The 26,297-nt window shown below is 40.1% G+C and overlaps 1 protein-coding gene across 4 annotated transcripts in view; it reads left to right on the top strand.

Moving 5' to 3' along the window:
* The first annotated feature begins 3,987 nt into the window (after window positions 1-3,987).
* Window positions 3,988-26,297, top strand: part of GPATCH8 (G-patch domain containing 8) — a 119,906-nt gene continuing 97,596 nt past the window's right edge. For 2 of the 4 annotated variants that reach the window (XM_073889174.1, XM_073889175.1), the window contains exon 1: window positions 4,023-4,091. Coding sequence is in view for 1 of the 4 variants with exons in the window: in XM_025861724.2 (XP_025717509.2) it covers window positions 4,047-4,091 (45 nt within the window). In the remaining 3 variants the exon portion in view is untranslated. Of the gene's footprint in view, window positions 4,092-26,297 lie in introns of all 4 variants that reach the window. The other 2 variants (XM_025861724.2, XM_073889176.1) reach the window with 2 other exon arrangements.

The raw sequence follows: 26,297 nt of genomic DNA, 5'->3' as shown, positions 1-26,297 counted from the left end.
TCCTGAAATTTCACAATGCTGTACCTGGCAGCAAGCTATTTTTCCACCCATTGTGCTGGACCCTCTCAGTTTAGACACTCAGGCCCTTAGAACCAGAAAAAGTTTACATGTTATTTCTTAATATGCTCTTCCTTCCATTTTTTCCTCCATTCTTTCTGGAAACTCTGCTGCTATTCAGATATTGGATTGATCCTCATATTTTCTTATCTGTTTTTCCTATTTTTCTTCTCATCTATTCAGAAAATACTTAGTGCCTATTATGTGTCATTTATTATTCTAGGGGTTAGGGATATAGAAGGGAATAGAACTGAAAGAATTTCTGCTCTCATGGAGCTTACATTACATATTAGAAAGTGGTAAGTACTATGGAGAAAAATAAAATTAGGGAAAGAGGCTAGGAAGTTCAGAATACTGAGCTCTGTGATTTTATTTTATTTTATTTTTTTTTTTTAAGATTTTATTTATTTATTTGAGAGAGAGAGAATGAGAGATAGAGAGCACGAGAGGGAAGAGGGTCAGAGGGAGAAGCAGACTCCCCGCTGAGCAGGGAGCCCGACGTGGGACTCGATCCTGGGACTCCAGGATCATGACCTGAGCCGAAGGCAGTCGCTTAACCAACTGAGCCACCCAGGCGCCCCTGAGCTCTGTGATTTTAAACAGGGTGATCAGGGAAGATCTTACTGACAAACTAACATTCAAGTAAAGACCAAAGGATGAGGGGGCAAGCCATGTGGGTGGATATCTGGGAAAGAATGAGGCAGAAAGAACAACATATACGTAGCCCCTGAGTGGGGCAGGCCGACACAGGAGCAGGCCTGTGGGATCAAGGTATGGCCAGGAGGTCAGTGTGCCCAGGGAGGAGGGACACAGCGGGCAGAGAGGAATGAGGTCTGAGAGGTGAGGTGATGATGGCCTTTAGTGTGAATGACCAGGAAAGCCACTGGAGGGTTGCAGCAGAGGACTTATGTAATCTAATTGACCTTGGATGACGGTGGCTTTTTATTGTTTTCTGGGAGATTTCTGCAATTTTATTTCCTAACTCTTCTATTGAATTTTTCATTTCTGCTTAAGACATTTTTTCTAAAGATTTTATTTATTTATTTGACCCAGAGAGAGAGCTAGAGAGGGAACACAAGCAGGGGGAGCAGGAGAGGGAGAAGCAGGCTTCCCACTGAGCAGGGAGCCCGATGCGGGGCTCAATGCGGGGCTCCATCCCAGGACCCTGGGATCATGACCTGAGGCGAAGGCAGACACTTAATGACTGAGCCACCCAGGCGCCCCTCTGCTTAAGACATTTTAACTTTCAAAAAGTTACTTCTTAATCTCTGAATATTCTTTGTTGGCATCCTATGCTTCCTGATGTGGTCCCTTATTTCCTGAGGTAATCTCATATCTCTGTGGGTATTGATTACCATTCTTTTGATGGCTTCTTTTATTACTTCCATTATCTCTGGTTCCTCTGAATTCTCCTTGCTGTTTTTTTGTTTTGTTTTGTTTTGTTTTGGGGTGGGGGTGTTTCTGTCTTACAGGTTTTTTTTTTTTTTTTAAGATTTTATTTATTTATTTGACACAGAGAGAGAGACAGCGAGAGAGGGAACACAAGCAGGGGGAGTGGGAGAGGGAGAAGCAGCAGGCTTCCCACTGAGCAGGGAGCCCAATGCGGGGCTCGATCCCAGAACCCTGGGGATCATGACCCGAGCTGAAGGCAGACGCCCAACGACTGAGCCACCCAGGCTCCCTTAACAGGTTTCTTTTAATGTCTGATTATTTTTGGCTATCCATTCATACATAACAGCTGAGTGGAAGATCTGTGTGACTGGGGATTCTAGAATGATGGACTCTTCTGTGGGATATCTGGGTTGGAACATGACCTTTATACGTTGAGACTCCACTCCTATTTTTGGTATGTGTAGGTTTTTTCCCACTAAGATGGAAGAAGCCTTCTCTGACCTGAATGTTAGCTTTTACCAAATCTTCCCATTTACGGCATGGTATCTCTTTCCTTATCTGTGCCAGATATGTTAGTCTCTTTGTTTAGTCTTTTCCGAGGAGAACCTTCCAGTTTACTGCCTGGGTGGGAAAGGGGTTTAGAGTTTGAGTGCTCTCTAAACTACCTCGTAACAAGTCCTGTTTTCAACTCCATCCACACCCTCATCTTGGTACCTAGTGATTCCAAATCCTGAATCTTTGTGGTACACCTTAGCATTAGTCAACTTGTTCCTAACTTCCCCACTCTAGGACTTTGTTTTCTCTATTCTACTAGAATCATTTCCATTTATCTGTGCTCTCTAGCTTCCAAAGTGTTTTTTTTCTTTTTAAGATTTTATCTTTATTTTTTAAATATTTTTTTAAATATTTTTTTTTTTTGAGAGAGAGAGAATGGGAGATAGAGAGCACGAGAGGGAAGAGGGTCAGAGGTAGAAGCTGACTCCCTGCTGAGCAGGGAGCCCGATGTGGGTCTCGATCCCCCGACTCCAGGATCATGACCCGAGCCGAAGGCAGTCGCTTAACCAACTGAGCCACCCAGGCGCCCCTATCTTTTTAAGATTTTATTTATTTGACAGAGAGAGAGACAGAGAGAGAGACAGAGCCAGAGAGCACAAGCAGGGGGAATGCAGAGGGAGAGAGAGAAACAGGCTCCTGGCCAAGCAGGGAGCCCAATGGGGGCTCAGTCCTAGGCTCCTGGGATCATGACCCCATCAGAGTCATCTTAGTAGGGCTGGGAGAGGGAGAAGAGGTAAATGTGTCATGTTTATCCCTGTGATTCAATCTGACACATTTACCCTCAATCTTTTTACAATGTTTACAGTCTGTGTTCAGCCTCTCCTTAGAGAGTTCTTTTCATTGCTTACACTTGTATTCGATTTGGACTGGGGGTTGGATGAGGCAAAGGGTAACAAAGGAATAGAAGATACACATCCTTTCAAAAATTTACATTCCACTCGACTCTCTCAGGGTAGGGTAAGGGCTATTTTCCATTTTGTGATTTCTGTGAACTACTCTTTCCAAAAGCAGGGAAGTCCTTATACCCCTCCTACGTGTTTTATGTATTTTGGCTGAGGGAGCTGGAGGGCCGGGTGGGGTGCTCAGGAAAGCCAAAGGATGGAAAAATCTGAATCATAACCCATACAGTCATTGCCGGGGCCGGGGCAGTAGAGATTACCAAATTCAATTTCCTTATTTTATAAAAAAGAAACTGAAACCCAGAGAACTTTACTTGTTTTGGATCAACTTTGGTCTCTTGAAAAGTACTCACTCTAATAATATCTTAAAAATGGCAACTCTTAGCCCTCAAGGGGCCTGTGGGTCTAATGTTCCCTTTGCTCCAAGGCTGCGGGGAGGTGGGGGTGGAGCCTTGTTCCTTGCTTTTCCTCAAAGGCCAAAGGTCATTTCAGAGGTCTCATGACTGTACTGTTTTTTATTTTTTGTAGCACTCGTCAACATTTAAAGTTATGTAATTATTTTTACTATGTATCTGATTTTCTCTACCGGAATGTAAGCCCATGAGAGAAGGGGTCTTTTCGTTTGCCGTTTAATCCTCAGGGCAAACTGGGATTCGAAAGGACGTAGTCTGGCTCCAAAATCCGCGCTTTCAACCAGTACATTACATTGCTATTTACTGAATAAAGCAGAGGATGGGCTTCTGCACACACAGGGAACCAAGAGGGCAAGAAAACATATCGTAGTTGGGGAAATCAGCAGGTGGAAAACATCCGGATCCAAGCGTATTTTGCCCCTGTAATCTTTCCCTCCGGAAGCGCTTGCAGCTCTCCGGCGCGAATGCGCACGCGCGGCCGCCGAGGTCGCTCTGGGCCGGGAGCGGAGAGGGGATTTAAGGGAAGGTTCCGCCTCCAGGGCCGAAAAGCGCCTGCGCCGACGGGGCTCCCTTCTAGACGCGCTTTCTCGCTTCCTCCCTCCCTCGCCTGCGCGCGCCGGGTGGGCGTGGGAGGAGGCGGGGAACTGGGGAGGGGAGCGAGGGGGCGGGTGTCGCGGGAGGGAAGGAGCGAACCGGAGAGCGTCGTCCTGAGAGGAGTGAAGGCGGCAAAATGGCGGACCGCTTCTCCCGCTTCAACGAGGATCGAGACTTTCAGGTAAACACGGGCGTTGCCGAGAATCCGGGAAGGCGCTGGCAGAGCTGGGACGTCCTCATCGCCCGCTCCTAGCTCTTTTCTTTCCAAGCTCTGCCCCGGCTTACGACCCGGCTTGCTCTTCTCCCGCCTCCAGTTCCTCCAGGGGCCTCCCAGCTTGAGGCGAGGCCGCATCTCCTCTCACCTCGTATTCTCTTACCTGTTAAACTCAGGCCGCCGGGTTTGCGGCTTCGGCCTGCCTGGGCGGGTTTCGGAAGCCTGGTTGGGCCGCAGACTGGGGACGGTGCTCCCCTCGGGTGCGCCGGGCCTGTGAAGGCGCCGGGCGGGCTCCCGGGGGAAAAGAGGGATGGGTTGGGAGGGCTTCGGGCGGGTGTCGCTGAGACCAGGGCTCCCGAACCCCTGGGTTTTGCTCGCAGGGCTCTTCTTGAGGTCGTCCTTCGTCTATCCTTATTATAATAAGTCCCTTTCATTGTCTGTCTTTCCATTTCCTCCCATGGGAAAAGGGTCCTTTAGTTATCAGACGCCTTCTTGGTTGGTCAAACAATTGAGATTTCCCTAGGCGTAAATGTTGCTGTTGTTATTAGGCCGTTCATTTTGCTTGGAAAAGAGTAAGTTATAGGACTGTGGTCGATGTAAGCTTAGCCCCAAATCCTACCTCGAAAGATTTTTTAAGCGTAATGATAAGGGACTTCTTAGCGTGTGATAACTAGCGCCAGAAGCTCCTTTTTTTCTTTCTTTAGTTGCAAATGCTGTATGGAAAAATGTCCTTGTGATGGCAGGTATTATCGAGGAAAAAATAAAAGCCAAATTAGAATAACTCGTCTTTCAGTTGTTTAAAATACCTTCCTGTTGAGCATTGTTACCGCGGAAATCTCGGCGATTAAAAGGAATTTAGTAGAGATTGGCTATTTCTAGGGTAAAATACATCCTCAGAGTCTCAAAGAAACCACTGCATTACTACCGCATATCCTGGCAACAGCAATTTGGGTCAGGGGATGAACATCAGAACTCAAGTTTTTATCCCGCTGCAGATCTTCCTCTGAATAACATGGGATAGTCTAGATATGTTTCAGAAGGCAGTTTGAAGGGTTTGAATTCCCCGAGATGATGGGGTTGGTAAATAAACAGGTAAAGCAGTTAAACAACAACAGTATAGTGCATGGAACGCTTGTGAGAAGTTTTGCAGCAGTAAGGGATCTGGGGGCTGTTGAAAAAAGCCTTGTGATCATGCGCCTGCTGTATAGCTGCAGCACAATACAGGATCTCAAGGTATTTAAGAGTATAATGCAGGTGCAGGGAAGTTGAAGCAGTTCCTGTATAGCCATTTGATCCCTGAGAGAGATTTTTTTTTTTTCTTTAAGCATCGTAAGACGTAAGTGGGCTGCAAGATGTGTGGGCTTTTATTGGTAATATTTAAAGAGACATGTTAACTAAAATCCGCAAGTGCTTTTCAGAGGAGAGAATTTCAAGGTGACCTAATAAAATTGGAAATAAATAATATGGACAATTAAGTTTTGAGGGAAAATGCCTGTCAACCACAGAATTTCAGCAGACTTAAACGGGATTTGCAGGGCCTTGAAAGAATTTGAAAACTGGATAGATTGTGAATGCTGTCACCTCAAAAAATTGAGAAAGCCTCTACCTTTTCAAGTAAGATGACTTTCTCTTCTGGTGCTTCAGTTGGGTTTATCTAAAACCTGATTGGTAGTCCTTTGAAGATAGTACACATATTTTATTTCCTGCTTGTGTGTTGGAATAACCAACTCCTGCAGTATTGGGTCAGCCAGTAAAATGTTGGTTTTCTAAAATTCAGATCTCCTAATATTATGGGTAAAATAGGGTATTGGGAATGAATACCTTTTAGACAATTAGAAAATGTTAGAACTTTTGTAAATTATTGTACTAGCATTTCTAAAAAGCATCCGTTTAAAAATGAAGTAGTCAACTACAATAAATAAAAAAATTAGAAATAAAGTAGTATGTTTTCTGTTTTTTTTCCTGGATGTTTTAATGAAAGGAAAAATATTGATTTTCATTAATGATGTCCTTCAATTTAAAGTTATTAGAGAGGAAATATAATAGCATGCTCCTGTACATAGTATATCTGAAACATTTTAAGGTTGGGTTATTAAAATTAAATGTGACCTCCTTTAAGGTTTGAGTGATAAACGAGGTGAAGCCATTGAATACACTTGAAAACAAATCCAAAGTAGGTTTCCAAACAGTGCATGGATCCTGTTGCTTTAAACAGATCTTCTTACAGCACTAGAAATTTTTCTGTGCATCTTCTCTGGTAAGTTCTAGATGACTGTCATTTTCTTTGCTTTAATTTGGCAAGATAATTACGAATTATAAAATTTCACTCTTTGCCAATTTACCATCACTTGCAAATTTTGGGGAGTTTGTGGTATCTTGAACTTAGTATTGAGTCAGAGGTGGATTCACTTATTTGTGAACACCTGAAGTTTCAAAGGTATTTTGTGTAATGTGGTGAGGAGCTTAATTAACGGTGGCATGCCACCTGAAGCACTTATGAATATAAGGAGTAATCGTTATCAGGAACATACATTTAAACATTTTCAGTAACTTCATTTTAACAATAAACAGGCACCATTCTACACACTTTTTGCGTATTATCTCATAGTCTTCACAGTAACCCTACGAGGGTTTTCAAATGAGGCAGCTGAGGCACAGAGTTAAATAACATGGCCAGGTACATACAGCTGGTAGATGGCAGCACCTAGATTCACACCCTGGCTCTTCAGACTCTTGAACCTATGCTCATGACCGTTATCTCTCCTGGCAGTTACTTATTTTATGTAACTATAATTGAGTCATCAAATACAGAGGATAAACTCAGATTACAAAGAATTAAGTGAGCTTTTAGAGAGGTTATACAGTTAGTTTGTACTGTGTTCCCTTTTGTCCAGAACTGTTTCTTGTTGGTCTCCCAAGGACTTATAAGGAGACTTCTGACAGTGATGAGTTACACTGTTATAGAGGATATATTGTTAACTGTTATTTTAGTTTAGACATTCTTTTGTGTGGTCTTTTTTTTTTTTTTAGTTAAGATTTTATTTATTTGACAGAGACGCAGCGAGTGAGGGAACACAAACAGGGGGAGTGGGAAAAGGAGAAGCAGGCTTCTCACCGAGCAGGGAGCCCGATGTGAGGCTCAATCCCAGGGTCCTGGGACCATGACCTGAGCTGAAGGAAGACGCTTAACTACTGAGCCACCCAGGCGCCCCTTGTTTGGTCTTTTTAGGTGATTTTTTTATCTCTGGAAATCTTTGTGATTCAGGCTGATGTATTTTTTTTTTTTTAATGTTTTAAGTTCTGACTACTGCTTTAAGAATCTGACCTCAATTTCTGAATGAGACTCAAGTTCTGCCTACATTTACCAGATTAAGGCATATTTGTTCACAGATTAAAATGTTACACAAACTAATGGAAAATACATAGTATAATTTAAGATATAGATGTATTCAATACTTTGAATTACAGGTTCCATAAAGAAAGTTTTGTTTGTAGAGAGATGTACAACCATAAGGTGTTAAGATACACTGCTTAGCGTTTAGTGGTTGTGCAGCCGTTAATGGTGATGCTGCTGAATGCTATAAGGGAATATGTTCTTCAGTTTGTATTCCTGCAGAGGACTGGTGATTTTTTTTTTTTAATTATTTATTTGATAGAGAGACCGCGAGAGAGGGAACACAAGCAGGGGGAGTGGGAGAGGGAGAAGCAGGCTTCCAGCTGAGCAGGGAGCCCGATGTGGGGCTGGAACCCAGGACCCAGGGATCATGACCTGAGCCAAAGGCAGACACTTAACGACTGAGCCACCCAGGCGCCCCGACAAAAAAAATAAACAAAGTAGCCTTTCATTCTTGTTCTGAATGTGTTTTGCATTAGATTTCTAACAAAAAAGAGCTATGATAATAGATCATTGAGTAATAAAATGAGAGAAACATGTCTTAAATTTCATAATAAAAATAAAATTACCCAAGGGTTTTCTGTAATCTATGTAAGTAATCATAATGGTAAATAGTAATAAGTCATGTATTATTTTTATGTAGTATGTTTGTAAGATTCCTGGTGTTTCATATATGATACCAGGATGTGACCTTCAGATAATTCTTAGTTGAGACCATTAAATGAAAAGGTTACAGTTTTAAAATACTTAAAATCACAGAAGCATGTTAGTATATTTTTTGTGTGGTATCTTGTAATAAAGTTGGCATTCTAATGCAGACGTGCTGGAGATGACTCATGGGCAAGTGTACTAATCTGTTTCCAGGGTCTCCCATCATCTGGAAGAGATGCCACCAGTTGTGAAAATCAAGGTGCACTTTGCTTGGGATACTGAAACTTATGCAAAATCATTACTACTCCCTTTCCCATACATATTATGATAGGTGGAAAGGGTTGGATCCAAGGCTGTACCGATCTCAAAATACTGATGATAAATTGGCACGATTTTTTTTTTTAAAGATAAAGCCAACTGATTCTGTTTTTATTTTTATTTATTTATTTTTAAAAATTTTATTTATTTGACAGAGAGAGACACAGTGAGAGAGGGAACACAAGCAGGGGGAGTGGGAGAGGGAGAAGCAGGCTTCCCACAGAGCAGGGAGCCCGATGTGGGGCTCGATCCCAGGACCCTGGGATCATGACCTGAGCCAAAGGCAGACGCCTAACAACTGAGCCACCCAGGCGCCCCAACTGGCATGATTATTAACATGCAAAATTATTGGTTAGTATCTTTTCAGACGTTCAAGAGTGTCCATATAAGGTCAGCATAAGGGAAAGTTCTCTGGTGGTTATTTGAAGGATAAAGGTATATATTCAAGGTAAAGGGTACTGGAAAAGGGACATTTCAAGGAATAACGTCACAGAGAAAACAGGTTGCATTGGAGCGAGAATGGGGTTGGCAAGAATTGTGATCACAGGGCTTCATGTGACAGTATGCTTATTTGTTTTCAAAGTAGGCATTGAGACCAAGAAGAACCAGATCTAGACAGATACATTGTTAGGCTGATTATTTACAGGGCTTTTCTAGTGCTATCAGCATTATAGAAAAATAGGTGTCCCTGTTGTATTCGTTCCATTTTTTTCTATATGTATCACACAATTCCCATTAGAGTACTACAGAGAGATTTTTTTTCACATTTTCTTAGGTCTTTATGATAAATTATATAACCAGAACTAAAATTTGTGACTTAAAATTTTTTTAGACACATATATAATTAGCTATACTGATTCTGCTGCTTCATAGCTGAGATATATTTCCATATAATTTCCATCTATTTGGGTACATGATAAAATGAAAAAAGGACTGTTTTCTTGTGGCCAAGATGACCATTTTCTGGGTACCTGGCTGGCTCAGTCATGTAGCATGCAACTCAGTCTCAGGGTCATGAGTTCAAGCCCCACATTGGGTGTGGAGTTTGCTTAAAAAAAAAGAAATTACCATTTTCTGGAAAGGAATAGGAGTTCATGAGATCTTGAATTATGGATTTGAAACCCATGTAGAGATTTCATCTTTTTTCTTGTGGCTTAATAAGTTTCTAATATTTTATTAATGAAAATGGGTTCCAGCTTGAGGTAGACATCCAGTTCTTGAATTCTATTAAAATTCCTTCCCTGAAACAGTTTGGTACTTTTGCTTGTATGTCTGGCATTAAATCTCTTTTCATATTAGCATCACCATTTAGCATTAAGTGAGAGCTGACTCATGGTTAATTACCAAAGGAATTACAAATGACCACCACAAATACTGAAAGAAGTCATTGATTTGATATTGCAGTGGATACCAGAAGATGTTGTAGTGATTTTCCAGTTATAAAAAGTGAATTGTCCATTTAACTGTGGAAAACCTATCTGAATGTGCTTAATGCATTGTTTTAGTCAGTGCAAAAATATAAATATATGCAGCTGAAAGAATATACTGTATTGTCATGCTTATACTAAATTACTTCTTTGGGATTTAACAAATGCATTTAGTATATTATACATAATATAGGAATTTATGGAAGAAAAACTAGCCAAAGTTACTTTGACATTGTATGTAGGTTAATAGCACATAGTATTTTAGTAAGTACCATAGATAGTAAGAAATTAAAGTTAGGGCCAAAATAGTTTCCTGTTACTTACTTTTTATTTTTACCAACAGTGTTGTAGGATAAATCTTGAGTTGAGTATCATTCAAACAAGCAGAAGTTGTCTTTGTAATATTAATTTGGTCTTATTAGGTTTCAATTATTTGTTATCCTTCTCACTCTGACAATTGATTTCAAAGAGGAATTTCAGTTTATCTCTGTTTTATGGAATTGGAATACAAAACAGCTCTTCAGATTTAGTTACAATAGAAAAAAATCATTGATCATGTTTTGTGACTGGTAATTTTAAATAATGATTGTTGGAAAAGTTAGTACTTTTATCTTCTGGTTCAGGTAATATTTTCGAGTGTTGATGAGGGAGGAGTAGCTTACTTTTTCACCCTTTTGTAGATAGTACTGATTAAAAATCAAGAAATTAATTTGGTATTTTAGATCTTGACTGTACAAGAAGCTAAAGCTGATGCTTGTGGATTATATGCTGTGGTGTCAGTAATTTCCCTTACTGCTATGAGTAAAGCTGTAAATAAAATTATAAGGTATCTTGGAGCAAAAATGATTAAAAATTTAATTGGTTTAATAACTGCTTTAGGGTGTCTGCGCAAGGGATACCAAGGGGTATATTTACCTTCAGAATATTTTCTAGTATATAAACTTATTTTTAAAAAGGTTGTTAGAATAATATTTGAATAGTGGTTGTACTAAGAAGTATGTGTATGTTTGTGAAGGAAACTTGTGGAAACGCTTAACTACTGAGCCACCCAGGTACCCCGATAGGATTACATCTTTGCAAGGAAAAGAATGGGAGGCATTCAGTGACAGAAAATAGCCAGGGCAAAAGTATAGAAGTGGAATAAGCAGAATTGTTTGTTTGTTTTTTTTCTTTTTGAACAATGATTAAACCATTGAGCATGGGGAAAAAGTGAAAGCTAAGGCTACAACAGTAAGTTTTATTTTAATGCTCTAAGCAGGAATGCCCTAATTTATTTTTTATTTTTATTTTTTTTAAAGATTTTATTTATTCACTTGACAGAGACACAGTGAGAGAGGGAACACAAGCAGGAGGAGTGGGAGAGGGAGAGGAAGAAGCAGGCTTCCTGCGGAGCAGGGAGCCTGATGCGGGGCTCTGTCCCAGGACCCTGGGATCATGACCTGAGCCAAAGGCAGACACTCAGTGACTGAGCCACCCAGGCGCCCCAATTTATTTTTTTTAAGATTTTATTTATTTATTTGACGGAGAGCGAACTGGCACAAGCAGGGGAGGGGCAGAGGGAGAGGGAGAGGCAGACTCCCTGCTTGAGCAGGGAGCCCGAGGATGTGGGGCTCGTCCCAGGACCCTGGGATCATGTGACCTGAGCCGAAGGCAGACACTTAACCAACTGAGCCACCCAAGTGCCCCTGTCCTAGCTATTTAAGGTGTTTAAACAGGGGATAGACATCAAAACAGCTTTTCTTATTGGAAGGTTAATTCAGATATAGTTGTTAGATGTGCTATACATACAACTAAAGCTATGATAACCAGTCCCCATTAACCAGAGTTTATGTGAGTGGGGGCAAGAGAGGGATTATAATAATGGACTGTGATTGTAAGCTTGGTGGGAGATAAGTAAGGACTTTTGGGGTAGAGGGAAAAGTTGGATCAATAGATTTTAGGCTCCGATGGAGTTTAAGAATTGTTGGGAGTAATGGGAGGTTGGTGGGGGATGGGGAAAATATAAAAAGGATTAAGAATATACTTATTGTGATGAGCACTGAGTAATGTGTAGACTTGTTGAATCATTGTATTGTACACCTGAAACTAATATAACATTGTTAATTACACTTCAGTTAGAAGAATCATTGGAGTGGAGGTACTGGAGGGAATGAGCTGTTACGGTTGGTAGAGCACAGTGCTTGAAACAGAGATTATGGAAGAGTTGAGGTTATTGGTAATGACCATGATAGTGAAATGGCTAAAGTAGAATGGAGGACAAGATCATAGGAAAGAAAGTTAGAGGGGTGCCTGGGTGGCTCAGTCATTAGGCATCTGCCTTCAGCTCGGGTCATGGTCCCAGGTCCTGGGATCGAGCCCCACATCGGGCTTCCTGCTCGGTGGGAAGCCTGCTTCTTCCTCTCCCACTCCCCCTGCTTGTGTTCCCTCTCTCGCTGTGTCTCTCTCTATCAAATAAACAAAATCTTAAAAAAAAAAAGGAAGTTAGGGAACTAAGACATCAGGGTGTTGTAAAATCATCTAACCTGGGATATAGGAATGGTAATACTGTGTAGTTTTGTATACTCTCATGCTTTAGTAAGTGCACTTAGGTACATTCTTGTCTAATTCTTCCAGTAACTCAGTGAGGTAGATAAATTAGGTGGGAACTCTATTTTAGAGATGATGAAACAGGCCCAGGTAAATTATTTTGCCTAATTCAGAGCAGGGTTTTGAACTTTATCTTCTGTTTTTTGCTTTTTGGGGTTTTTTTTGTAGTGTTCTTTTTGCTGTGGTATATAGGTTGGCCTCTTTTTGAGGAGATGAGTGTTAGTATTGTCTACAGTATGTAAAGCACTGTTTCCCTTTAATACATGGCAGCATTTTCTACCAGTTAACTGGTAGGAAATGGTTGGTATGTTTATCATTAAATATTATGTATTTTTTTCTGGTAACATCTTGGTGTTATAAACTTAGTTATGACTTCTTGCTGGCTTTTTCACTGTGTATAGGTTTACCAGACAGTTCCATTTCCCAAACATTTATTGAGTGACCATGTATTAGCATGGCATCATGAAGGATAAGAAACAAGATAAAATCAGTTCGTTTTGTTCATTTGTTTCAGTAAAAAAGTAGATGGGAGAGGAGAATGGTACTTCTACTGGATATTGTCAAATTAGGGTAATATAAACTTACCTTGACTATTGCAGCGTCAGAAGTTGACTGCTGTGATATCTAGTGATGATACTATCAGCTGCTATTTGTTGGGTACATTTTGTTGGGTACATATTACATTCCAGGCTCTGTGCCAAGGTATTTTGGAGATATTTATCTAATCCAAGTAACTTATAAACCCGGTGGTGGTATCCTCTTTTTACAGGTGAGAGAAGTGAGAATCGGAGAGGATCAGAGGCCACACAGAAAACTCAAATTTGAACTTTGAACGCTCCTAAGATAGGACTTTTCCTGTTGTTCCCAATTTTCTTAAGTATCAGATTCAAACTTACTAACTTGCCTTTTAAGACTCCTGAGCATCTGGGGGCAAGTGGGTGGCTCAGTCAGTTAAGCGTCTGCCTTCGGCTCAGGTCATGATCCTGGGGTCCTGGGATCAAGCCCCACATCCTTGGTCCCTCCCCTCTGCTCAAACGAGCTCTCTCTCTCAAATAAATAAATAAAATTGTAAGAAATGAATAAATAAAAAAGACTCCCAAGCATCTGGATGGGGCGCCTGGCTAGCTCAGTTAATGGAGCATGTGACTCTTGATCTCAGGGTTATGAGTTCAAGCTCCACACTGGGTGTAGAGATTACTTAAAAATAAAATCTTTTTTTTTTTTAATTTTTATTTATTTGACAGAGACACAGCGAGAGAGGGAACACAAGCAGGGGGAGAGGGAGAGAGAGAAGCAGGCCTCCCGCTGAGCAGGGAACCCGATGCGGGGCTCGATCCCAGGACCCTGGGATCATGACCTGAGCTGAAGGCAGACGCTTAATGACTGAGCCACCCAGGCGCCCCTTAAAAATAAAATCTTAAAAAAATCCAAAAAACAAAAGACTCAAGCATCTGGTGCCATTGTAACAGGTGTATCTCTTTTCTTTTCCCTTCATTATCCTGCCATTGTTCAGTTTTCTTTTGTTAACCTGGACATGGCTAGGCTCTTTTATTTCTTATTTTTAAAAAATTAATGTTGTGTTTTTTGTTTTTTTTAAAAGATTTTACTTTTTTGAGAGAAAATGAGCAGGGGGAGGGACAGAGGGAGAAGCAGACTCCCCACTGAGCAGGGAAACAGTGGGGCTCGATCCCAGGACCCTGAGATTATGGCCTGAGCTGAAGGCAGGCACTTAACTGACTGAGCCACCCAGGTGCCTCACTAGGCTCTTTTTTTATTCTTGTTTTTGCATATGCTCTTACCTGTCTGGAATTCCTACTACTGTACTTTTGTTTTCTTCAATATAAAAGTTTTGGTGTCACCCCTGACATCTTCCTAGGTTGAGTTCATTTTCTGTGCTCCCACAGCACTTTGGTCATATTTCAGTAATAGCACTTTTACTGGTAATAGTAGCAGCTAACAGCATAGAGTGCTTATTACTCTTGTGTGCACCATTATTTCATATAATCTCCCAGTAAGACAGGTTCTATTATCCCCATTTTACAATGAAAAACTTACCGAGATCCCATAGCAAGTTGAAGAGGTAGCTTTCAGGTAGTTTGGACCAGTCTCAGCCTTTAACCACTGTGTTTTTACCTTTCTTACTGTATACTTCCTTATAATTTATCTCCTCATTCTGGACTTAGAACTCCTTGAATGTGGAGTCTTTGTTTTATTTGTTTTTCTAGCATCGAGCCAGGGTCTGGTACCTAGAAGTTGCTCAGATATTTGAATTAACAGTCAAGTAAAGTCAAGTATGTAAGCAGAGGCTTAGTAGAGCCTGGGAAGAATGTAGATTTGGGGACTCAGCTTCCTGCTGTACTGTGGATTATCTAGATTGAACTATTACTTTTTGTGATATCCTATAAAGCCAGTTGAGGGATATTTCAGATAAGGAGCCTGTATTATGGCCAGTTATAATTTTACTTTATTATGTATTGTATATAATTACAGCAGTCATCTTTTAGTTGTGTTTCCTTCTGTGTGAAACATTGTACATACACTTGTTTTCCTGTGAACTAGTGCAGAAGTCTTGTCAGACTTCTCAATAGAGATCTATCATACCAGCCAGTGGTAAAAGAATTATGTTATTATGGGTTTCAGATTAATTCTTCTTCTTCTTTTTTTTTAAGATTTTATTAGAGAGCAAGTGGTGGCGGGGGCGCAAAAGGAGAGGGAGAGAGAGAATCCCAAGCAGATTCCACACTGAGCACAGAGCCCACTGTGGGGTTCTATCTCACAACCCTAAAATCAAGAGTTGGATGCTTAACTGACTGAGCGACTCAGGCGCCCCCAGACGAATTCTTTATTGTCTTCCTATCTTTCTGAATGCCTCAAGAATTGTTTGCTGTATTTTCATGTATTTCTGAAAAAGGTTGATTTTTTTCCTATGGGTTTTTTTAAAGTTGCTAATTTTTCAGTGTAGGGCTTTTATTGGAAACCAGTTCTTTCTTGTTCTAGTCAAATTATCCAGAAAATTTGATATGTCAAACAGGTGTGCATATATTTTTAGACTAGTATATGATATTCTCATACCCTTGACCCAGTCTAATGTTTTCAAGTTCTTAATTATTTGCTGAGATTGCTAGCCAATTATCTTTCCTGTTAATTTACATAGAATTAAATTTAATAAATGAATTTTTCTCCTGGGTATTGACTGGTTTCAGCAGTGCTTTAAAATAATAATTTATTATTTTGTACCTCTTTATTTTTTTATTTTTAAAAAAGATATTGAGAGAGAGAGAGCACAAGTGGGGAAGGAGGGGCAGAGGGAGAGGGAGAAGCAGACTCCCCTCTGAGCAGGGAGCCTGATGCAGGATTTGATCCCAGGACCCTGGGATCATGACTTGAGCCGAAGGTAGATGCTTAACCGACTGAGCCACCCGGGCGCCCCTTTGTACCTCTTTAAACCTCACAACCTATGCGGTAATGCTGTAGTGTAGTAATCTGGATTTAACAGCTGAGGAAGCAGGCCTAGGCCTAGACAGTTTTGATAATTTGCCCAAGGTTATACAGCTAGCAAATGGTTGTGATTTGATTTCTGCTATCTCTGACTTCAGAGAACTTTGGTTTTTATAATAGTATACTGAAAGTCTTTGTAAATCAGACTGTATGATTATGAAAATAGTGAAGAATTGGAGTTTTTGAGGAGTTGACCACACTGATGTTTCTGTCCATTTTCTAAGTGGAAATAAATTTTAAGTATACTAATAAAATGACACGGTAATCCCCAAGAATGTTCATTTCTTTTTGGATAGGGTTTTTTCTCCTGAGACATTTTCTTTCTGAATTGTTTAGGATAATACTAGAATTAGTTTATTTGAAATGAGTAAGGGAGAGGGAGGCAGAGATGAAAGTCTCTCATTTATTTGGTGACAGAAGAGGACTGGTTTGTTCACAGATGGACTATGAATCTATCCTGTATGGCTCTATCTGCTGAACATATCACTTTTCGTCTGTGGCAGGTAAAATCAGCATCATTACATGTTTTGAATTTAGAAAGTCCAAATTATAAACAAGTCTGTTACTTGAGTTGTAAGGTAGGTCAACGGTTAATATATCCCCTTAGTGACATTAGACAATCTCTAAGGGAATAATGGTAAATACAGTACAAAAGATAAATTTTGGTTGGGGAGATTTGAAGCAGAGAGACAGGAATGTCCATAAGATGCAGCTTAATAGCCAGAGCCAGGTGCTAAAAGATAAGGCTAGTATGAGTGGTACAATATACAGCCAACGATAAAACTACTTTAAATTTGGCTCATACCTGGTTTAAATGGGAAAAATCAGAAAGGATTTAAAACTTTAGTCTGTATAATCCTTGTGTTAAATAATTGATTTGACTGTTCATCAGAGAGCTTGTATCCAATGACTTTGACTAAGAGTAATTTTTTTTCATTAATTTTTTGGGGAAATCATATTAAACTTTAATATTCATAGGAAGATAGAGGAGAATATCACCTCTTCAGGATCTTGAATATTGTGTTTTGCTATTTGAGATTATGGTCTATTGGTTGTGCTCTTTAAAGAATTGTCCCGATAATTTATCCTCTTCTCTAGTTTTAGTTTTCCCTATCAATTACCATATAGTTAACCATTGGAAAGGGTACAGGTGCGGGATTGTAGAAATTCCAAAATCAGCACTGGTTAGCAAATAACAAGATCCTACTTATATGGATAAATTTAGGGCAGTCCCTGTCTCTATTTATATTTAAATGATCATCACTGCTAAATTTGTAATAGAGAAGTTTCCACATTTGTCCTGTGCTTGGAAGCAGAATCCTTGACCTATAAGGAACTAGAGCTACTGTGTATTTTAATGACATGCAGGTCAGCCAGGTTCTACTCATTTATAATTAGACCTGCCACAAGTGGAAGCTTTTGTTGAGAGAGAGGCAGTTGAAGGAAAGTGTTGGGTGTATGTATACTTGTGTGTTTTAAAATAATTTAAAAAATAATAATTTTTTTGAAAAGTGAAATTGCTTCTAGACATGTATAGCTTCTTTTAGCTTTATAAAATACCTTCAGAAACCTTATCCTAACAAACTTATTAGATAATACAGGATCCCTTTGAACTTAAATTTCTGATCAGCGTAAATGAAAAACTGTATTTGAACTCTGAAAGCAGATAGTTTGTGGACAGGAAGAGTTGATTTAGGCATTGGAATAGGTGTTTCAAGCAATCATCATTAAAAATAAATTTTAGAAATACTCTAACATAGGATCTATGAATTTTCATGAGGATGACCATATGTTGTAGTTTATGCCTTTTGTCCTGGCATGTTTACTCTTAGCCCTCCCTTTTACTCTCAGAGTGCCCTGGTTTGTATGATACATTATGTGATCATCCTAGTTCTAATGGGATTTGAGAGGTCTAAATGAGACTTTGAAAGCAGGGTAAAGCAGAAAAAAATACTTTTCTTAAAATCCCTGTTGAGACCTACACATAATCAAATGCCATATTGCCTATTTTTGGAAAGAATGATTTTTTCTTTCTTTCTTTTTTTTTTTTTTTTTAAGTAAACTCTACCCCCAGTGTGGGGCTTGAACTAACTTAGGACCCTGTAATCAGGAGTTGTAGGTTCAAATGACTGAGCCAGCCAGGAGGCCCTAGATAGAATGATCTTAATAAGTCTTAAGTTCATCAGGATGATGAAAATGGGGGGGGCAGGAAATATTTATTACTATCATCATAATCACCACCACCACCAGCCACTCAGGTGCCCCAACATTGGTACAATAATAACTAAACCATAGACCTTACTTGAATTTTACCACTTTTATCCACTAATAGTCTTTTTCTGTTCCAGGATCCCACCCAGGATTCTAAATTGATTGCATGTAGTTATTTCTTCTTTGTGTCCTCTAATCTGTAACATTTCCTCAGTCTTTCCATGTCTTTTGTGATAAATAGCAGGTTTTGACTAACTCTGTTTTCTACATGGAATATTGTTTCAGAATTATGGTCAGAGTTACTTATTTTTTAAAATCTTTGAGTTTTGTATAGTATAACACAATGGTGGAAACATGGGACTAAGAATCAAGCCCTACATTGCTAAGTTGTACATGTTACAACTTAAAGTTGATGTAACACTGTGTTTCAACTATACTCAAATAAAAATAAAATTACATTTATTCCTGCCATACACCCTGTCCCCTACCCAGAGAATCAGAAGCCTTTGTGAATTTGGGACAATCTGTGTGTCAGTTTTCTTATTTGTGAAATAGGGATGATTAAAGGGTGCCTGGGTGGCTCAGTCGGTTAAGTGTATGACCTGATTTCAGATCAGGTCATGATCTCAGGGTCACAAGATTGAGCCTTGCCTGGGGCTGTGTGCTGGGTGTGGAGCCTGCTTATGAAGATTCTCTCTCTTGGGGTGTTTGGATGGCTTAGTCAGTTAAGTGGCTGACTCTTGATTTTGGCTCAGGTCATGATCTTGGTCCTGGGATCGAGCCCCGCATGGGGCTCTGCGCTCAGCGGGGAGTCTGCTTCAGGATTCTCTCTCTCCCTCCCCCCCCCACATGCACTCTTGTTCACTCTAAAAAGAAAAAAAAATTCCTCTAAGTTTAACTGATTGCCAAATCCTGTATTATCTAATAAGTTTGTTAGGATAAGGTTTCTGAAGGTATTTCATGTCTATGTGTATGGAGTGATATTGACCCCTCTCAGAACTTTGTTTTAAATAAACCTTTTAGGGCGCCTGGGTGGCTCAGTCGTTGGGCGTCTGCCTTCGGCTCGGGTCATGATCCCAGGGTCCTGGGATCGAGTCCCACATCGGGCTCCCTGCTCTGCGGGAAGCCTGCTTCTCCCTCTCCCACTCCCCCTGCTTGTGTTCCTGCTCTCACTGTCTCTCTCTCTGTTAAATAAATAAATAAAATCTTTAAAAAAAAAAAAGACTGTATTAATATTAGAACATTTAAAAAAATAAATAAATAAACCTTTTACTTTAGGACAGTTTTAGATTTACAGAAAGATTGCTAAGATAGTAAGAGTTCCCATAGATAAGCACTTAGTTTCCCTTATTAACATCTTACATTAGTGTTTGCACATTTGTTACCGTACTAATGGACTAATAATCCATATCAGTGGACATTGATACATTATTATTAATTCAAGGCCATATCTGTATCCTTAATACTCCCCTCATGTCCTTTTCTGTTCCAGGGTCCCATACAGGATACCTCATTACATTTAGCTGCCATGTCTCTTCAGAGTCTGCTTGGCTGTGACAGTTTGTAAAAAAATTTTATTTATTCATTTGAGACACAGAGATAGAGCACACGTAAGGGGAGAGGCAGAGGGAGAGGGAGAAGCAGGCTTCCCACAGAGCAGGAAGCCCGACGTGGGGCTCGATCCCAGGACCCTGGGATCATGACCTGAGCCGAAGGCAGATGCTTAATGACTGAACCACCCAGGTGCCCCTGTAAAAAATTTTTAAAGGGCAAAAATTTAGTTAATGTTGTAATTGTCATTAACTTTGGATCTAATTTAATAAATATTTCAGTTTGTCTTAAGTACCTATATATATTGCTGTTTTGTTTTGTCTTGTTTTTAAGAGAGGGAGAGGGGCACGTGGTTGGCTCAGTCAGTTAAGTGTCTGACTTCGGCTCAGGTCATGATCTCAAAGTCCCGGGTTTGAGCCCTACGTCATGCTCCCTGCTCAGCAGGGAATCTACTTGTCTCTCTCCCTCTGCCTCTCCCCCTGCTTGTGCGCTGTCTCTCTCTCTCAAATAAAATCTTTAAAAAAAAAAAAAGAGGGGCAGAGGGAGAGAGAGGACCTTAACCAGGTTTACAACTCTGAGATCATGACCTGAGCAGAAATTAGGAGTTGGACAGCACACTGACTGAGCCACCCAGGTGCCCCAGTACCTCTATATGTTCTATAGCACAGAGGGACCCTCTAATTTTTAGTGTATGTTGCTTTAATCTTTTTTAAAGTTTTTTATTTACGTAATCTCTACGCCCCATATGGGACTTGAATTCATGACCCCGAGATCAGGAGTCCCATGTTCTTCTGACTGAGCCAGCCAGGCAATCCCTATTTATTTATTCTTTTATTTATTTATTTTTGAAGATTTTATCAGAGTGCATGCAGTTTTGGGGGGGTGGGGAGGAGGAGGGGGGAGGAGGGGCAGAGGGAGAAGCAGACTGAGCAAGGAGCCGGATGTTGGGCTAGATACTAGGACCCTGGGATCATGACCTGAGCAGAAGGCAGACGCTTAACTGAGCCACCTAGGCGTGCCCTTGTTTATTCTTTTAAAGCAAACACTTTGACTTACACATTTGTGTTTGTGATGTTGTTAGGTATACTTATGACTTATTGATAAGCCTTCATTAGGAGCATGAATCTGAAATTGAACATTGTTCCTGTAGGAAAAAGATTTGCTTTAAGTGATCTGGTTCCAGGAAACCAGGAATTGCTTGCTTCGTTTGGTTAAAGAAAGAAGCTGTGTTTCATAATTCTTCTTTGAGCACCTTAATGGCCAACAAATACAGTATTTCTTAATTCCTCTTTCTATTTTTTTATTTTTTAAAAGATTTATTTATTTGTCAGAGCGTGTGCACAAGCACAAGCTGGGGGAGTAAGCAGGGAGAGGGAGAAGCAGGTTCATCCCAGAGCCCTGGGATCATGACCTGAGCCGAAGGCAGATGCTTAACTGGCTGGGCTACCCAGGCCTCCCTTAACTCTTCTTTCTTGAAGGAAGGAGGTATCTGTCTATCCCTCCAAATGTCCATTGTCCAACAATTTCCCCCTTTGTTTTCTGTATATTTGCATCCCCCCTCTAAATCCTAATAAACAGTTTTTTCATTTTATTTTTAAATTTTTATTATTTTAAGATTTATTTATCCATTTTAGAGAGAGCGAGAGCATGAGTGGGGGGAGGGGCAGAGGGAGAAAATCTTCAAGCAGACTCCCTGCTGCTTAACGGACTGAACCATCCAGGCGCCCAAGACAACGTTAATGTTAACACTTGTTTCCTCACCTGTGACAAGAGGCTATTTAAGTAACCTGTCTAAGTATAAGATTTAAGTTCTGCCTAACAAAATGTGTGGAGAAAAGTAGTTTATAGGGATGCCTGGGTGGCTCAGTCGTTAAGCGTCTGCCTTTGGCTCAGGTCGTGATCCCAGGGTCCTGGGATTGAGCCCTGCATGGGGTTTCCTGCTTGGCAGGAAGCCTGCTTCTCCCTCTTCCTCTGCTGTTCCCCCGGCTGTGCTTTCTTGCTCTTTGTCATATAAATAAATAAAATCTTAAAAAGAAAAAGGTATTTTACAAAAAACACCCTTCCTTGGGGCCTGGGTGACTCAGTCAGTTAAGCAGCTGGCCAACTCTCGGTTTTGGCTCAGGTCATGATCTCAGGGTCCTGGGATCAGGCCCTGAGTCTGGCTCTGCTCTCAGTGGGCAGTCTGCTTGTCCCTCTCCCTCTCCCCTTGCCCCCATCCCCCCACTCAAGCACACACAATAAATAAATAAAATCTTAAAAAACAAGAAAAAAAACAAACCCTTCCTTGATGGACATTATTATTTGAACAGTGCAATTCACCTTAAAGAGACCTGGTTAGGAGGCAACAGAAAGAATGTGGAAGTACTGCATCTTTGCAGTGGTTAATGTAAAAATAAAAATCTTGTATGAACCAGTCTCTTCACTTTTATTTACATAAAAGGACACATAATTCTAACTCAACACTTAATATTCATTCATTATATGGCATCCACTAAGAACTGTTCTGGCACAAGACATACAGATGAAGAAAAGGGTGCCTGGACTTAAGGAATATGCTTTATGAAGGAGGAGACAGGTAAAAAGTGAATTGCAATTATGTTAAGTACCATTAACAGATATAAACAAAAAGTTGGAAGAACATAGACTAGGAGAGTCAGGCATGACTTCAAAGTGGAAGTGAGCTGGATCTTAGCCAGATGCAGGAGAGGAGTGTGGGGACTCCCATTGAGGGAGTGCAGGGGTACAAGGCTGGTTTTGTAGGGCAGAGGACTTTCTGATCTATGATTTACTCTATGTGCAGCTAGTAGAGTGGTGTAGTAAGATATGTTCTTTAAATTGTTTTATTAGGATGGGGCGCCTGGGTGGCTCAGCTGGTTGAACGTTCAGCTCTTGGTTTCAGCTCAGGTCATGATCTCATGGGTTGGCAAAATCAAGCCTCCACAATGGGCTTAGTGGGGAGCATGCTTCTCCCTGTCCCTCTGCCACTCCCCATGCTTGTGTTCTCTTGCGCTCTCTCTCTCTGTCTCAAATAAATAATCTTAAAAAAAATAAAAAATATTAACATTGTCTTTATTTAGAACTCTGTGCCCCTAGTTTATTAAAATGTATTATTAAAAACAGTACAAATGTAAAGGTGAATATTTTTTGTTTTTAGATTTTATTTATTCATGAGAAAGAGAGAGGCAGAGGGAGAAGGCGGCTCCCCGCAGAACAGGGAGCCCCATGAGGGCCTTGATCCCAGGACCTAAGGCAGACGTTTAACAACTGAGCTGCCCAGGCGCCCCTTCATTTTACTTCTTAGAAGTAATCACTTACCAACTTTATAATTTTGCAGCAAAGTTTTAAAATGGACATATTTTTGGGAAGAAATGTTTTGGAAATGTTGACTATGGGTTTACTCAAATTCTTAACTCTTTTGTTTGCTTTTTTAATATATAGACTTTACTTTTTTATTATTTTTAAGATTTTATTTATTTGACAGAGACAGACACAGCGAGAGAGGGAACACAAGCAGGGGGAGTGGGAGAGGGAGAAGCAGGCTTCCCATCAAGCGGGGAGCCCAATGTGGGGCTCGATCCCAGGACCCTGGGACCATGACCTGAGCAGAAGGCAGACGTTTAACGACTGAGCCACCCAGGCGCCCCTAGACTTTATTTTTTAGAGCAGTTTTAGATTCACAGCAAAATGGAGCTGAAAGTACAGAGTTCCCCTATATCCTTTCCCCATTCACACACCATGTCCCCACCATCAGTATCTCATATCAGAGTGTGGTATGTTTGTTGGTGTAGTTCTGTCAGTTTTGACAGATGTAGTATAATGACATGTATCTACCATTATAGTATTATACAGAATAGTTTGACCTCCCTAAAAATCTCCTGCACTTTACCTATTCATCCATTCTTATTCCCCAAAGTTCCAGGCAACCACTGATTTTTTTTTTTTTAAAAGATTTTATTTGAGAGAGAGAGCAGGAGCCAAAGGGAGAGGGAGAAGCAGACTCCCCGTGGAGCAGGGAGCCCGACATGGGGCTTGATCCCAGGACCCTGGGATCGTGACCTGAGCCGAAGGCAGACGCTTAACTGACTGAGCCACCCAGGAGCCCCAATCACTGTTTTTTTTTCTTAACTGTTTCCGTAGTTTTGCCTTTTCCAGAATGTACTGTATTTGGAATCATACAGTATGTAACCTTTTCAGATTGGCTTCTTTTGCTTAATAATATGTACCAAGGCGCACCTGGGTGTTTCAGATGTTTGGGCGTCTGCTTTCGGCTCAGGTCATGATCTCTTGGTCCTGGGATCGAACTCTGTGTCAGCTCCCCGATCAGTGGGGAGTCTGCTTCTCCCTCTCCTTCTCCCCCTGCCTCACCCCCTGCTTGTGCTCTCTCTCTCTCAAATGAATAAATAAAAAATCCTTGAAAAAATATGTATTCAAGTTTCCTCCATGTCTTTTTGTGGTTTGATTGCTCATTTTTAGTGCTGAATAATAATCCATTATATAGATATACCACCATTAATTAATCTCTTCATCTTTTGAAGGAGATCCTGGTTATTTCCAAGTTTAACAATTATGAATAAAGCTGCTAGAAATACTGTACACAGGATTTTGTGTAGATATGTGCTTAACTCATTTGGGTAGATACCAAAGAATGCAATTGTTGGATTGTATGGTAAGGCTATGTTTAGTTTTGTAAGAAATCGCCAAACAGTCTTCTAAAGTGGCTGTGCTTTTTTACCTTCCCAGCAACAGTGAATGAGAGTTCCTTTTGCTCCCATACCCTTGTCAGCATTTGGTGTTGTCAGTGTTTTAGATTTTAATTTTTTTTTTCAAGATTTTATTTTTTTGAGAGAGAGAGAGAGACTGCTTGCATGCACAAACTGGATGGGGGGGCAGTGGGCCGAGGGAGGGGGAAAAGTAGACTTCCCACTGAGCATGGAGCCCTACACAGGGCTCAATCCCAGGACCCTGGGATCATTACCCGAGCTGAAGGCAGACACTTAACTGACTGAGCCACCCAGTATTTTGGATGTTAGCCATTCTGATTGATATGTAGTGGTATTTCATTTTAATTTGCAATTTCCTAATGATGTATGATGTTGATCATCTTTTCTTATGCTGATTTGCCATCTGTATATTTTCTCTGGTGAGGTATCATTTCAGATCTTTTGCCCAGTTTTAAATTGGGTTCTTTGTTTCTTATTTAATTTTAATAGTTCTTTGTATATTTTGGATAAATTTTTTATCAGATGTAACTTTTAGAAATATTTTCTCCCAATTTATGGCTTATGTTCTCATTCTCTTCACAGTGTCTTTTGCAGAGCAGAAGTTTAAAATTTTAACAAAGTCCGACTTATTATTTCTTTCATGACTCATGCCATTGGTGTTGAATCTAAAAAGTCATCACCAAACCAAGGTCATTTGTTTGCTTTTACTTGGTTTACATGTCATGGAATAAGACTACATTTATTTTGGTGGTAGGTGAAAAATGTTTTATGCTTCACTCCAAGGATTATTGCCATTGTGGTTAGTATTTTTCTTATGTAGGAATTGATGGCATATATTTTTGTATTAACAAATTTTAAATGAATTAACCATTTTCTAGAGGCCAAATTTAATTCAGTTTAAATTTGCAAATTTATGAAGTTTTAGACCAAGAAATGACATAAAAGAGTGTCCAGTTAAAGTTCTTCATTTTGTAAATGAGTACACAATGGATGCGAAATGTAACATGATTTGTTTGAAGTTATACAGCAAATTAGCAATACCTATAGGACTTAGAATTGGTGATAACCAGTTTAAATTACTAAGATGAAAGTTGTAATGATAATTTTTCTTGTCTGAAAAGTACTTTTTTTGTTGGTAGGTGCTTCTTATTGTTTGTGACTTGGTATTATAGTCCTAATATTTAAAAGGGTAAGTTCTAAGTAAAAAATATATAAGCAGTTTTTATACTTTTCGAATGTTGCAACTAATTGGTTGGTCTATTACGGCAAATCAAGCAGATACTCATATTAAGAAGTAGTATCAGCTCACTAATTTAGTCATGTTTAGTTGTGGAATTTTTTTTTCAGGCTGTTTAAAGTCCTCTTCTATCACTAAAATCGTGTTTTTTAAAAAATACTTATTTGAAAGAGATCGAGAGCATGAGGTGGGGGTGGGAGGGGCAGAGGGAGAGAGGAGAAGAGGCAGACACCCTGCTGAGCAGGGAGCCCAATGTGGGGCTCAATCTCAGGACCCTGATCATGACCAGAGCTGAAGGCAAATGCTTAACTGACTGAGCCACCTAGGCACCCGTGAAATCATATTTAAATTAAAAAAAAAAAATTAAACTTCAGGTGTTTGTTAGATGTGTTTCTTCAGATATATTTATCAGCTCCTGTCACATTTTCAGAATACCACTTAGTTTTTGTCCACATAAAGAATCTTATACACTTGTAATTAGTGAACTACCTTTTTGATTTTTTTCCCCTCTGTGTAACTTAACCTGTTTCTGTATAGTTTTAAAATTTTTATTGTGACTCCCTGATTGTTTTGTTAATA

Source organism: Callorhinus ursinus, unplaced genomic scaffold, assembly GCF_003265705.2.
Source record: "Callorhinus ursinus isolate GAN/ISIS: 27379988/994484 unplaced genomic scaffold, GSC_fseal_2.0 scaffold102, whole genome shotgun sequence".
In the NCBI taxonomy this organism is placed as follows: domain Eukaryota; kingdom Metazoa; phylum Chordata; class Mammalia; order Carnivora; family Otariidae; genus Callorhinus; species Callorhinus ursinus.
Note: the sequence above shows the minus strand (reverse complement) of the source record. Positions and strands in the feature narration are given on the sequence as shown.